The 16,157-nt window shown below is 35.6% G+C and overlaps 1 protein-coding gene across 1 annotated transcript; it reads left to right on the top strand.

Annotated features, from left to right (window-relative positions):
* Positions 1–3,669: 3,669 nt before the first annotated feature.
* LOC122025517 (serine/threonine-protein phosphatase 6 regulatory subunit 3-like) lies at positions 3,670–15,932 on the top strand. Its single transcript, XM_042584328.1, has 18 exons — positions 3,670–3,954; positions 4,695–4,798; positions 4,975–5,061; positions 5,181–5,256; positions 5,358–5,432; positions 5,543–5,596; positions 5,997–6,056; positions 6,349–6,465; positions 7,145–7,239; positions 7,342–7,547; positions 9,156–9,253; positions 9,585–9,688; positions 9,768–9,933; positions 10,018–10,140; positions 13,709–13,791; positions 14,062–14,200; positions 14,822–14,892; positions 14,968–15,932. Exons 1-18 carry the CDS (start codon positions 3,916–3,918, stop codon positions 15,698–15,700), a joined length of 2,430 nt encoding a protein of 809 aa, XP_042440262.1. The 5' UTR covers positions 3,670–3,915; the 3' UTR covers positions 15,701–15,932.
* The last annotated feature ends 225 nt before the right edge of the window (positions 15,933–16,157 follow it).

The following is a 16,157-nucleotide window of genomic DNA, read 5'->3' as shown; positions in this document are numbered from 1 at the left end:
CCTTTAATATCAAAATCTTCGACATCATCAGAAAGTTACATTCCTTAGATTCTTTTCTCAGTATTAGTACAATCATCGAGTAATATTTGAACTTCCAATGAGTCATGAGACAAAGTCAATCGTCATTCATTTAATATGTTATCGTCGGCATGAACGTCTATTCCATAGTAATAGTTGACACTGGACAAGCTAAAATTTCTTTGCCTATCACGGAGTGAACAGAAAAACTTTGAGCCTTGTATGACCATCGCTTTAGGATATCGAAATTTTCGTTATCCGCTTCACTAAAATCAAAAGAAGTCGTAAAATAATTATAAGTTCATGTATAAAACTTGAGTATCCTCGTAGATGTTTCATCTGTTCTTTAATAAATATTGTACTTTTGTAATATTTAAATTACTACTAATAGTTTGTTGTGAAGGGGAGCCTTGACGCAACGGTAAAGTTGTTGTCATGTGACCAAAAGGTCACATGTTCGAATCCTGGAAACAGCCTCTTGCAAAAAGCAAGGTAAGGCTGCGTATAATGGATCCTTCCCTGGGATCCCACATGGCGGGAGCTTCGTGCATCGGGTTGCCCCTACTAATAGTTTGTTGTATTTCATAAATATTTTATATTTTACATAATATTGATTATAAATATGTTCGGTTGCATCGTTAAATACTTTTAAAATTACACAAATAATGCTATAAATATTCTATTATTGTGATTGAAATGAATCTTGTAATAATAATTGATATATTGAATTCCAACGTGTTAGTACATTACGTAAAAGAATGACATTCTCAAAATATTTAGTGAAATAGAAAAGTTTAGAGAAGGAATTTTCCGAACCTTAGAAGTAATTGCATCAATATTTCTTTATGTTTCGGATATCAGAATTCAAAATCAGAAAGCGTTTAACCTCATTATTAATAAATTGAATGTTGGGGTCCTTATGCAAATTCACTATTTCCTTTCCCTTTTGAGATCATAATGATGAACCTCCACGACCTCCTTCTATTGTAGTTGAAAATTGGAAACGAAAGTGCGCAGAAATGAAGGCTTAAAGTTGAAAACGTGTAGAGAGTGAGAAATTATGAGAGTAGAGAAGATGAGTGTGAAAATGATGAAATTAGGGGGCGTTTGGTACGCGCGTTTTCCATTTTCATTTTCTAGAAAACGCGCGTTTTCTGAAAAACGATGTTTGGTTTGCGTTTTTCGCGCGCGTTTTCTAAAAAATTGGCTATTGTTTTCTAGAAAAACAGAGAATGACAAAAAGTCATTTTCTGTTTTCTAGAAAACGCGCGTTTTCCAAAAAATGAAAATGAAAACGGTGCAAACCAAACGCACCCTTAACTTTTTATTTATAAAGTTTGGATAGTAACATACACTAAATCATGGATATTAATTAAAAATGGTCAAATAATCTTAGCAGTTGAAAAAATACTCCAAAAAACATCCCTCCCTCAATGGTTAGGAATTACCGGTTCAACGACCATAAAATAAAAAAATGAAACCGGTAGGGCGAATCGATGATTTGTCGATTTTGGGGGTTTGGATCAGAATCGACTCGGCATCCTACCAAGTCGATTCTAGTTCGACCCGACGACCTAGGTCAATGGGCAACTAGCCCTTTAACCCGGTTATTGACCCGGGCCGAACCCGTGCTGGGTTTGGATCGGACCCTACCCAGGGTCGGGACTACCCGAAAGTGACTTTTGCGCTCTAACTCTGACTCACTCAAGGTGTCCGGATCACTTCCTAACGTCTTGACTCACTCAGTTGTGCATTGCAGGTGCATAAGCGAGGTGTGCAACAAGCCAAAATTTTATATATTTAGAGAGATGAATGATATCTTGCCCGACCTTTTGTGAGCAACTTGGCGAGATCCAATGTGAATGATTTGACGCGACTAAAACATAATTTTTTTAATTTCTTTCTCATCTACATGCAACAACTTTTTTTTTTTTCTCTTTCATCGGTATGCAATAACTTTTCTCTCTTTACTCTCCTTTGATTACATGCAACAATCACTGTGGTGCACCAAAGTAATGTAATTGATATAATATTGTAGCATGCAACTACTACACAGTAACTGTTACATGTTGTAGCAGCTACTATACAGTAATTGTTACACGTTGTGGCATCTACTTTATAGTAATTGTTATACGTTGTAGCAATTACTATATTGTAGCACTTATTACACATTAACTACTATATGTTGTAGTAGCTACTACACAGCAGCTGTATACATTGTAGCAGTTATTAAATGTTACACATATGTAGCAGCTACACCACCTTGGCGTTGATGTTTAAAAATCAGCATCACAGTGATTGTTGAATGCAATCGAATGAGATAAAAGAAATAATTTTAGAGAAAAGAAAGAGAAGTTGTTGCATGTAAATGAGTGAGAAAAGAAAAAAAAATTGTTGTATGCAGATGAGAGAAAGATTTAAAAAATTAAGGGGGCGCTTGGTTTGCATTTTTCATGTTGTTTTCTATTTTTATTTTTTGAGAAAATGAAAAATGCGCGTGGTTTACATTTTCCACGTTTGTTTTTAAGAAAAAGAGAAAACATTTTCTAAAAAAATGAAAAATACAGAAAAATTATTTTCTGAAAAATGAAACGAAAATATAAACAGACTAAACACACCCTAAGTTTTTATCACGTCAGATTGTCCAAGTTAGAGCTCGCCCACGATTGTTTGCATAAGGTTGGGCAAGGTATCATTATTTGATAATTTAAATATTACACCCATTTAAATTAGGAAGAGCTCATGAAGATCCATCTAAACTGTTAGATTTATTATTCCACTAAATTTTTTTTCTTATAGTAGATTACAGTTAGGATTTAAATCTTAAATCTAATTAACCACTTAAAAAAAATCTAACGTGTACATCATTGCTGGATTCACATTGTGTGCCATATAAAACACAAAGCCATCAATGCGAATAAACCTTTTGATAATGAAAATGATTTATCTTTTGATTTACATCTAAATTATAAACAAATTAATGCTCCTGATAAAAATAGTTTTAATTGTTGGCACTTAATCCACTACGAATGATAAATCATGGAAAAGAAAGATTACGTTCCACGAGATATGAGGTGATGGTCAAAAAATGAACTTATTCTCATAAGAGATTTAAATTTTATGTTGGACATTTTTAAATATATATAGTATTTGAAGGTGCCTTATTTTCAAAATTAATTAGACCGAAAGTGCCTTATTCCTTTGTTTCTGTATCCAATTTAGATTGTTTTCCTTCCCTTCTAAATAAACAGCCTTAAATTAGTTCAGTACTCTCCTCTTTTTTCTCCTTCTCCAAGTAAACGCCATTCTTTTGCTAAAAAAATAATTCGTTGGGTTAATTACTTTCCTCTTTAATACACAAAGTATAATCACCAATGTAACGCTTATCTTGACACTAATATTGTCGTTATTGCTTATGATTAGTATAAACAAGGTTAACTAAGAATCATGCGACTTTAACTTGCTAATTAAACACTACCGGCTGTCTCCGATCTTTAACCTACAGCAGCCGGTTGCTAACAAAACCCGAGGCAATACCCGGAAAACCATTCGATGAACTTGAGGGTCCCATTTAATTCACAGCGAGGGTATCAAATATTCTGGTTTAGGTCCGGTGCTGACTTAACGGGCCAAATTTGGACCCGCACGGTCCATGCTCCTTTTCTCCGCCTCGAATCGAAGACGACGCCTCTCTTTCCTTCTCCGCCATCAAATCTAGGGTTATTCTTCCTCGCTTCCGCCGCCGTCGCCTCCGCCGCCTCGCCTTGCTTTTCCGCGTTCTTTGCCGCTTCTTCCGCGCAGCGGTTGCTGCCGCCGTTCGTGGGTCGGTTCGGTTCGGTTCCTCCGGAAGTCGTCCGCTTTAGTAGCTCTGAGCTGTTTCCTCACGCTGGGTCGGAGATGTTCTGGCGAATCCCCAACCTTCCCGCTTCGTCTCCGGTGAGTAGCTCCCCACGTCGATCATTGGCGTCTCGCCGATTTTGGATTCGTGCTCCTCCTTCCTTACTCTGTTTTGTTCTCATTGCTTCTGCTGATTAATTCGATGAATTTTTTTGGGTCATTTGCGGGTTTGTCTATCCGTTCGACCTCCATTCTAACTCGTACTTCTTTTGACTTTTATCTGTTTATTTGTCCAGCCACCTGGAATTTTGTCTACTCAGTACTTTTGTAGGCATTCTGCCACGTAACATGGTCTAAGTGCTTACAAATTGGTGTGATATTTGTCACGGATAAATACGCATGGTTTTCTCCTCTCTCTCTCTCTCTCTCATTTAGCCATCGTTTTTTTTTTATTTTTGCGTCGACTGGAGCATCGATCATGTGTCTCTTCTGTTTCCATCTCGAAAGATGTCACCTGCAAGATAAACCGATGTTTAAAAACCCAGAAAAAAATTGCGGTTTGTTTAGCCGAGACAATCAGCGTTGATAACAGACGCGTAAGCGTAAGCTCTGCATTTAAAACCCTTAAAAAAACATTGGTCATTCGAGGTGCATAGGCCAGTGGAATCAGTGATGGCTACGGTGCATGTTATGGGTCTGTTGGACCTGTCATACTAATTTCACTGGTTGAGCTGTGTTGTTAGCATTGTTTAGAAATTTAACGTCATTCTGTTGGTTACTTATCATGCCCTATATAGTCGATTCACAGTCTTACTTTTGTCTTACGTCCATCTATGCAGGTGGAGTTAATCTTGGATAAGGAAAATTTCACCTTAGAAGAACTTTTGGACGAAGAAGAGATAATTCAAGAATGCAAAGCTCTTAACTCACGACTTATTAATTTGTAATATTTCTTTTGAGCAAAAATTTTATCTGAGTATTGCTATCTAGTTCCAACTTTGAGTCACCTATATGATGAAATCAGAATGTGCTTCTACTAATTTTCTTTGAACTTCAAAGCTAGTCTCTTTTTTTTTGACCATGTTAGTTTACTCAATAGTGAAATTCATTTGCTTTCAGTCTTAGAGATCGTGCACAGGTAGAGCAATTACTTCGATACATCACTGAGGATGCTCCTGGTGATGCTGACAATTTACGAACCTTTAAGTATGTTCCTTTGTAAATACTCATTTGTCAGTTACTTTAGAAGAAATAAATTCACTTTTCCCTTTCTATGGTGAAGCTAATGGATTATTTGGACTTACTTTGTTATTTGAATGAAATAGGTTCCCTTTCCTTGCATGTGAGATATTTACTTGTGAAATTGATGTCATTCTTAAAACCTTGGTGGATGATGAAGATGTAAGGCACTAAACTCTGATGCATTTGGCCACTTTGACATAAATGTTTCTTGATCATTTGCTTGAAATTATATATTTTATTTTGTGTTTTTTCCATTGCAGTTGATGAACATGTTATTCTCCTTTCTTGAACCAAATCGTACACACAATTCAACTTTAGCTGGGTATTTCGGCAAGGTTGTAATCTATTCTTCTTTGAATATTATCCTCTAATCGATTAATCATAGACAGAATATGTACATTGATTTATTTAACTATCTAGTTTCTTTTCTTTTAATTTTTGTTAGGTTGTGGTGTGCCTAATGTTAAGGAAAACCAATTCACTTATGGCGTATATTCAAGTAAGTTTTTGTTTTATCGCATTATCTGGAAAATTTATTGTGAAAATGTTTGGCAGATTAGTATTCCTGTGTTCAAGTCATTATAGTCTCACCTGGCACAAATAACCTGTTTTGTTTGCTGCTCTTTTTTTTGTGACAATAAGTATAATAGTTTTGGTTTCTGTTTATCAAGTATCAACTGTGTCTATATCCTCTTGTTTCATAGTTATACTGACTAGCCAATCTTTATATATTATGTTTCATCTATGATTTTATTTTTTTCCCTCAAAAAATTTGGATTAGGAAGTATTGCTCATGAGAGGTTTTTGAGGTTCCTTTGCAATTGCTTTTTTATACTAATATCATATGTTATGTGATATTTACTTCACTCTTACAATGTCGACTTTTTTTTTGGCATCAGACCCACGTCAATGTTTTCAATCACTTGGTCAATTTGATTGGCATAACATCAATCAGGGAGGTTAGTATTTCATTCTAAGTCACAACTTTGTTCATTTTTTTTTGTGGTCACATTTATATTCTTTCTTTCTTGAATTTGTTTTGTCTGTGCACTTATTCTATTGTGTCTTATGAATGAAAAACTCCCAGTTTGATTCCCTTTATATTTATATACCACTTAATAGCATAAGTAAGTTATTTGTGATTTAATGCTATCTTATCTTTGTGATATGTTATTGTTTTTCATACTGTTATTTCTGCTTGTAACTAGGATATAATCAAATTCAGACCTTTTGTTTCTTCTTTTTTATCAGATTTTGATTCGACTTGTTGGCGCTGATGATCATACAAATCCAAACTATATGAATATCATTAAGTGGTTGGCTGATACCAGTCTTCTTGAGATGATTGTGGATAAATTAAGTCCCTCTGTGAGTTCTTTAATACACATAATTTTTTCTATATGTTTTGAAGCATTTTTGCAGTACTTTCTCACATAGTTATCAAAAGCCAGAACTGGATTGACTTTGCTAGTCTGACCTGAAAAATCAAAACCGCTCCTCTGGCTGGTTGGGTTCTGTTACAGTTTTGAAATTACCCAAAAGCCAAGGGGACCTAGTTTATTTGGTTGATCTAGACAGGTTGTCATTGAACCACATGAGTTTCCCAATTTGCTAGACCAATGGATTTTCTTAATGACTGAGATTGAAAGTCAGAAATGCCCCAAAATTAAGATAATGGTTTTTGATAATTGGAGGATATAATGGAAATTTAAATAACCATTGAAACCTATACACACTATACGCAATCCCTTCCCATCCTCAGTTTTTTGTTCCTGTAGCTCTCGCTCAGCTACCAAATCACATGCCATCCCTTTGCCAAATTACAGATGCTGGTCGCTTGCAGTATTTTAAAGTTGGTCATCTCGTTGGACTTTTCTGTTGTGAGTTTTGGTATGTTATTCCTGCAAAAGATGGCCACTTCTGAAAAGTTTGACACATTTTTCTATTGCATTCTAGGCATATTGCATGTTGCTTTTGTTCAAATAACCTTGCATATGTTAGAGTGAGTCAATCTTTCTTTATGGAATTGCATCTTTAAATTGAACAGCATTCTACTGAAGTTAATGCGAATGCGGCTGAGGTTTTGATGGCCATTATTCGAAATACTCCATCAGCTTTTGCTGCCAAGCTTTCCAGCCAAAGGTAATTGTCTATTTGTTTCATTTTCTAAAGATATGGTTAATTTGGTGGTATTATCTTATCAATATTGTTCTTCCCATTATCTCCATTCTTTTTTGGTTTCAGCTTTATCACCAGGATATTTGGCCATGCATTGGAAAATTCATCATCTAGATCTGCTCTTATCCACTCTTTATCTGTGTGCATTGCCTTGCTGGATCCTAAAAGATCTGCATCCGCGGCATCAATTAATTACATCAGAAATCAGCATTTATATGCACCGTTTAGCGATGTTGATTCGATGGCTCTTCATGCCATGTTGACACATTTGGGTATGTTGGATAAGTTCTGTGCTTTTTCATATTTTTTCTCAGTACAATTTCAATCCATTATGGTGTAGGTTGTCCTAAAGGGACAAAGTGGAACGACTCTGGATATACAGATACTTCTGCACGAGTTGTATTTTCAAGCCGGATGCCTCTTTTTTCTAAAAAATGAAATGAGTTTTGACTTTGACAATATGTATAGCTACATCAATCTACTTAAAATTATTATACTCTAGGGTAAGCAGCATATTTCAATTAATTCATGTTTTGTAGTTACTTAAAAGAAATGAATTAAATTGAAGATTTATGTCTATTATATATAACCTTAAACCAAAAATGCATTTCTCATATCACATATCAAGAGGTCTAATTGCATATAGACAAGTTGATTCATTGATTAGATTAAATTACTAATTCACATATAACCTTTTACTGGAGAACAATTAAGTTGAACTTTAATAGATAAGGAAATGAGAAAAACTAGGTTGAGGTAGTATCGACTTGTTCTAGATAGCGAATATATTTTTAATTAGATGAGTTAAATCCATTGGAGTGGAAGGTGTAAAGGTAAAGAGACAGACCAAAATAAAGCATGCCATTGTATAAAAATGATCTAATTGAATTGATTGTTACTGATGGTATAGCTATGCATAAAGCACATCTTACAGATAAGATTCACATAATTCCATTGGGACAAACACTGCTTTGTGACAATGATATATGATTGGTTTCCTTTCATTTCTGTTGTGCCATTATCTAATTGCTTCCTACCATCAAGTATAGGTAGTATTGGCCCTGCATAACATGTAATAAGGTGCAAAAATGTATTATGTTAGAAAAAGGTTTATCTGGGTTGCATGAGTTTATAGAAACAATTTCTTTGGAAATACACTTGAGACATCGAATGATTTTCCATTCAGATCTATATATTTATTGATTGCCTTTAGATTCATTGGTTCCTATATATGCATGTAATTTGTGGTTGTGTCCGTCCTACTTTCTGCTGTGGTGTATCTTTTTTAGCAAGAAATGCGACTAATAAATATACCTCCAATTCGGTCTGCAGCCATTAATCTAGGTTATTTTTATTTTTACTATGCAGTAGGCCTGGTTCTACAGCCATGTCAGGATTTGGTAATATGGAGTAGTTAATTAAAAAAAAGGCAAGAGTGTTATATGTGAAACACACTTTTGATACACTGGCATGATGTTACTCTCCTTGATATGACCTAATAATAAGCATGGTGTTGTGCCCACATGCCACTTATTATGTAGATTCTAGTGCTAACACGACTAAATAATAAACATGATATCATGCATAAATTTTCTTACAAAATCCATCAGACGGCTATAATCTTTCATTATTTTCATCATAATTCTTTAGTACTTATAATTGCATTCCATTATGAGACATAAGTTATTGTGCCATCAATATCTGCACCTCTTTTGATTTCTTATATTGGTAAGTCTCTGGTAATCTCTTTTGCAACTGTATTGGTAAAAGATTTTAGTATGCTCGAATTTTACCCATGCTCTCACCATAATATTTTGTTTAACTTTTACCATCTTGTTTAAGCTGTCAGTACTCAATTTTTTCTTCTTTACTTTATGCAGATGGCTTGCTTAAATTTTTGAATGTATCATCTGAGATTAATACCCTTCCAACAACATATGGTGAACTGCATCCTCCACTTGGGAAGCATCGTCTTAAAGTATGTATGTTCATGTTGGAGCAGATTTCTTGATTGATTTAAATGACGGGTAAAATTTGGAGCATTATTTGCTCTAATTATTAATTGATTTTTAGAAAATGGTCAGTATGTCTTAAGAATTTTCTTTCTGCAAAACTGGAACAAAATTTTCAGTTAGTTTATACGGTAGTTTATCAACTGTTTAGTAACTCATGTACCAGTAGGAATGACTTTTTTCCTCATTCAGTCTGATTCTTACAGATGGATGCTTCACACGTTTTCAATGTTCTGTATTTACAGGCATCTCTTATCTCACTTTCCCATCTGAGATTATTTTGGTTTGAATTCTCAGGTAGTGGAGTTCATTACAGTATTACTAGAAGTTGGTGGTGAAGCTGCCGAGAAGGAATTGATTCAATCTAGTGCCATTCAGATAATCCTAGATCTATTTTTTAAGTAAGCTATATATTTTGTGGTTTTAGGTCCTATTGTATTCATTGCTTTTGCAATGTCCCTAATAATGATAATAATTTAGGTATCCTTTCAACAACTCACTACACCATCATGTGGAGAATTTAGTAGTATCTTGCCTTGAAAGCAAAAACACTGCAGTTGTCGATTATCTCTTTTGTGAATGTGGTATCATTGCTAAGTTTCTACTGACAGATAAAAATCCCTTTCTTTCTGGTGAATCCAGTGTGGTAAGAATTTTGGATATCAAGGACCACAGGTGTTCATATTGCACTTTGCAGCTTAATTTCTCCCCTCCCTTTTTGACTTTGTAGACAACTGTACCAGCCTCTGGAAGAAAACCAATTCGGGCTGGAAACATTGGACACATAACAAGAATCTGTAACAAACTTGTCCAACTTGGAATTGGCAATGATCATATTCAGTCTTACCTACAGGTGAGTTTCTGATTGAGATGCTGATGTATATTTTAATACTTCTATCAAAGGTTTGATTATTTTCTACATAGATATGCAACAAAATTGTCTGCATTAGTTGTTTTTACTTATACAGTATAATAGACTGCAATTCCACTGTGATTTCTGTTGGACGTTGCATTTGATGGAGTGAATTTATTCGTTGTTTGCCTATAGCTATTAACAGGAGTTTCATGATTTTATCAAGGATTGATGCTACTGTTCTGCTTAATGCTGTTCAGTTGACATGCCCTTGTATTAGTCATTTAAACCAAAAACTTCACTATCCATCTTGGCATGTTTGGCATGGGTGGACATGCTACATTTTCCCATCATTTTGTTATTGTATGTTTTAACTTGTGATGATGGATCCTCAATCATGTTGCTAATAATTATTTTCCTTTCTCATTTTGCAAATAGGAAATGGTTCCTTTTCTGAGACTAATTAGACTTGAGCATCATGCACCCTCATGGCTACTCATTGTGATTTGTGCATGTACTTAATGTAGTTTGTTAAATAGTGGTTTAGCAAGTGCAACTAAGTTTCCTTCTGTAGCCAAATGAAAACTGAAGACTAATGAAGCCTACATTCACTGATATAATATATGTTGTGCAGCTACATTCAGGCTCAAGCTCGGACTAGTTTGATCTGAGTATTTATTTGCTATGATGGCAATTCTTCCTGCATGACATGTATTAACATGAAGTTCTGTACAATGAACTTCCTTGAGTGATCACTTTGAAGCTTGGTGTAAAGGAGTTTGTTGTCTGATGTATTGTTTTTCTGTTCTTCACCAGTAGTGTGGGATAAAATTAATGATACATTATGGGTGCACATGAGGATTTTACCTGTGCTAACACTAAATGGAAAAATTTGCAATTGCGGATCCAGATAGGAGTAGGATTAATTGAATCCAATTCGAGTGATATCCCATGCAAACTCACACAATGCCAATATATTTTATAGAAAGGGCGAAGGCCACAAAAAATTAGCAAAAATTGAAAGAAAATGAAGGTCTATACTAGGAAACATTGCAGAAACTAACGAGGAGGAGAAGCAGGGAGCAAGGCGGTTAAGCAGAGGGCATTTGAAGCTGATTCATGTTTTTCTGGTTCTGTAGAAGCTTTGATGCGCTGGTAAATAGGTAAAGTAGAACAGAAGCATAAACAGCAGTCAGGAAGTTATAAAAATATATCTTAGTATGCTTCAAACTAGTTCATTTGTAACTGCTGCATGCTAATATTACACTTTCCAAGCCCATCAAAACTAGTTTTAGTTGTCATTAACTTTAAGTTCTTCAGAACACATCCTCATGCATACACATAAATTGATGGTTCCATGTCATTTTCAAAATCTTGGCTATATGTTTCATGTCTTTATCATCTAGTGAATTACTTGCATATTATTCTTAACTTATTATGATGAATGCAAAATATTTTGACACCATGGTCCACGGGCATGGGAGTTGGGACTTTTAAAATTGCTCTTCCATTGTAAAATGACATGGTTTTTCTGTTCTATTGTAAATATAGCAATGGAAACTTCTTAGAAAATGCCATTTGTAGGAAGCCTCAATGGAGAGAGAATATTCATGTTGTCACTGATTCCAAATAGTTGTAATCTACAATTTGTTGTGTCATTGTGTTGAAATCTTCTGTATCTTCAAAATACAAAATCTGTATACCTAGGAATTCCAACACGTTTCAAGACCTTGCATATCAGGTAGTCATACTAGGATCATCTCTATGATATAATCATGTATATCTTTCAAGATCAATATGTTTTGTTTTATTTAAGTCATTTTCAGTTGTCTGAATCTATCATTTCATCTGTGCACGGTAGTTTATGCTTTTAATATTCATTGTCAGCCAGTGGCGCTATTTTCACGAATTTGAAAAGCTCACTATTGTTTTGTTTGTGTAACTCATTCTAAAACATAGACAAATAAAGGATTGCTGATGAAACACAACTTCTTTTGAGTTTGAAGGTTATTTCAGAAAGTTTCTTTTACTCTGAATATAAACATAATGAAGGAAAATAAAAGATTTTGATGGTAGTTTGACAAGGCTGAATACTGCTGTCAATACAAATTCCAGCTTTGAATATCTGTTCATCTAGATAATTATGCTAGTATCCTATCGCTGCAAGCAAAACTGTCAGTCCAAAATATCGGAATCCATGCTTGCTGGTAAAATGCAGTAAGCTATCTGCATGTATTCAGTGATCATCTACAGCAAGCTTTTGTGAAGGATGGAATTGGAAGGAGCACTAGGTTCCTATATGGACATACACATTGGTCATAATGAAACTTTATGCTGTTTACAGTTCTCTATTTGATTAAGTATTACATATGCACGGAAATTCTCAACTTATCATTGAAAAGACTGATGGACTAAAAACTTAGGTACCTGGACTGTACAAATACCATTCTTGGTCAATTGTGATTGGATTGTTGGTTGAAACTTTAGCTCTCTGAAAGGCAGAAAGCTGCTTCGCAATTGCATTATTTGCAGCAGGAACTCTATATGCAAATGATTGCAGTTAATTTGTTCCCTAAATAGTCAGGCACTACTCCATAATTTTGGATGTCAAAGGTATTGAGTTTAGTCATGCAACCGGAGGTTATCTCTATGAAATTATGGTCTGGGCATTTCGTTGCACTTATAAGGAAGTTTAACTAAAAGCTTCATGCTGCAAGCCTTTATTTTAACTCTGGTAGAATTAGTCAATTAAAATAACACATCAAGCAGGAAATTAGTGTTTAAGGTTGTATGATGATCATGTTTTTGTTGTACATTAGAAATTAGAGGGGTGCACGAAGCTCCCGCTATACGGGGTCCCGGGGAAGGATCCATTGTACGCAACCTTACTCTGCTTTTGCAAGAGGCTGTTACTAGGATTTGAAGCCGTGACCTTTTGGTCACAAATCAACAACTTTACCGTTGAGCCAAGGCTCCCCTGCGTTGTACATTAGAAATTAGCGAATTAAAATTGATGTCATGTCTTTTGATAACAACAGGATTATTTGTCAATCCTCCCCATAGTTCAATTTCCTGCAATTACTACAGATTGCTTATTGCTACAAGATACATAGAAGCCCTGACTTTTTCTCATGCAGAAACACTTCATTATGATTGTTTATGGTATAATTGATATTGGTCTCATTACCGAGTGGATCAAAGTTAATTAAACTAAGTCAAAAAAAGGTGAATAGAGTATCCATTGAAGTATATGAAGCTGCTGGAAATTCTCCCAGGTCGCTTAATTTAAGTTTAGAGGCTTTTAAAGGTGTCATCATTTTCTGCTTAAAACTGAGGATTTATTGAGCCATATGATTTGAAGCTAGACTGGAATAGTGGCATCGCAATGGGTCATATGAATGCCCCACAGATGAATAGTTCGCTTGTCCAATTTTTAACTTTTTTTTTTGTTTCTGATAAACTCTAATTTGTACTTTTCATTGTCTGTCACTTTCCCTACTGTTCTATGTCATGTATAAGCTTGTGCTTGTTCCTAACTTTTCCTCCACTTGTTTGATTGCTTTTGTAGGAATCAGTTGACTGGGTCAATTGGCAAACTAATGTGCTGCGTGAACGAAATGCAGTAGAGAATGTGTATCACTGGGCCTGTGGGTGAGCATCATCAAATGGATATGCTATTCTTATGGTGGATTGAGTATTAAAATTGATTTTTATCGTCAGTACATAATTCGTCTCATAGTGAACTTTGAATCTACATGCTTTCATATTGAGCTGAGCTGAATTAGCTTTGGGGTTTGCATTGTTTTTGGTGGTAGCTTTATTTCTGAACTAAGAGAATCGAATTGTGAGATATCTTGAATCTGCTAAAGTTGGTTATGTGCCACTGTATAACATTCTTCTACATTTGTTTTCTTTATGCAGTCGTCCAACATCTTTTCAAGAAAGGACGAGAGATAGTGATGAAGAAGAACTTCATGTTAGAGATTATGATGTAGCTTTATCAAACAATCCTCTCCAACCATTTCAATATCGAGTTTATGAGAATGATGACATGGATGAGGTATTCTGTCGATTCTATACCCTATCATCAATCATTTGAGCAACTGTACTTCTTGTTTCACTGTTTTATCTAAATTAAGTTTTCCCCACTTGGAACTGTTGATGAATATGATAAATCAAAATCCATACTCGTTTTCACCATAACAGTTGAAAGATGGGGGCATGTTTGAAAATCTTTAGCGGTGTTTGCATAAATGGGTAGTATATGAGCAAAATGACATTATCCTAATTAATAATCAATATGTACTGCCTGAAGTACATTTTCCTAACAGTTTGGGAATGCTCCATATACTCCTCTCGATTCAATTTCCATTTTGTTCATTGTTAAAGACAGTTCACAAAATTTGAAGTTAAAGTATTTCTAAGTTCACTTGGTGAGTTTTAGGGAATATTAACGGATTTAAATTTGCACTAACACACTACTTAATTGTAGTAATGTGTTACTTTTGCTGAACAGAAATAATGTGTTCATGCGTGTTTATCTGAGAGGAATTATGATTGTGTTGTAATTTGTAATCTTGTGTATCGTTCAAACAAATGAGTAGGTCATGTTGCCACAAAATTTTGTCAGATGAAAACAATTACTGCTTATTCATGCAGTTCTGATCTGCTCATATTGCAGGATGTATATTTGAATGAAGGATCTACTGGGGTTGTCATTTCTTCTTTGAGGCTTGGTGGTGATAACCAGAGGTAGAAGCTCTTTTAATTCCTTTGATTCTTTTAAAGCATGGCTCCTGTTGACTGTCTCTCCTCCATGTACTGTAGTCTTTTCACGAACTCCAACTGGTTCACTTTTGAGGATGATAATTCGATGGAGCCTATGAGCATCACAACCCATGATAAGATGGATGATGTTAACCTAAATGAGACATCGAGTGGTGATGACAGCAGCGATGATGAGGAAGTGGTTGGAGTTGAGGAGCTTACAAAGGCTGGGATGCCTGAACACAAGTATTCAGACTCAGATTTCATGTCTCAAGATGCTTCTAGTGTAGATCAATCCCTGAATGACTTGTCCACGGATGTGACAAAGCTGAACGTCACGGATGATGTGAGCCTTTTTCGGTTGGATACTACTGAGAATGAGGACCTCTTTAACGACCAACAGCTACCTGAATGGGTGGGCTGGCGTGAAGCTTCAGACATTCATGTGGATGGATCCACCGATGCTCCAACCCAATCAAACTCCATGCAAGGCACTGCAAGCACTGCATCAGTTATCACAGCTGGTGCACCAGGTGAAAGTACTGTGCACACATCAGAATCTGTTGAGTCAGTAAAAGCAGAAGAAACTTCCTCTTCATTGTTTGAGGATGCAGAGTTTGTCGGTGTGGATTTTGAGGAAGCGAAATCCATAATCGGTGAGGTTGGTGTTACAAATAGGAACTTTGTTCTTCAGGTTCCGGAACTTCCTAAGCCCCATGAAGATGGAACGGCTATCAAGTTCAGCAAGAGTCATTGGCGGATGGAACCTGAGGTAGGCATCGTTCAGGAGTAGCACTTACGTCTAACCATATTGATCGCGCAAAAGGCCTCCATGTACAGCACCATTTATTCAGACGAGTATGTCGTAGCAGGGGTACAAACTGTTCTATATTGTATTTTTGTCTCTAGACAGGTGAGTCATTCCGTGTATTTTTATCGTCTTTATCCCACATAACTCTGTTTTCATCTTCTTAATCGCCAGTTACTGTTTCCTGTTATATAATTGAAACAACCCTCTATCTCTAGTTCTGCTGTCGCATTCCAGTTTCGATGTGTTCTCATGCTTCTGAGTTGTGTATTGAACCGTCTGCTAACCTTTTCTTGCATATTGTTTCTTTTACTTAAAAGCAACTTTCTGCCAGTTTCATATTTTGTTTACCAGTGTTCCTTGGTTGCATCATACTCGTTCCTTGCTCGAGTTCCATGATCTTATTGCAGTCCATTTGAGCTCTGGCACTAGTAATTTGCAG

The sequence above is a fragment of the Zingiber officinale genome, chromosome 9B (genome assembly GCF_018446385.1).
Source record: "Zingiber officinale cultivar Zhangliang chromosome 9B, Zo_v1.1, whole genome shotgun sequence".
NCBI lineage: Eukaryota > Viridiplantae > Streptophyta > Magnoliopsida > Zingiberales > Zingiberaceae > Zingiber > Zingiber officinale.
This window is presented reverse-complemented; position numbering and strand designations above follow the sequence as displayed.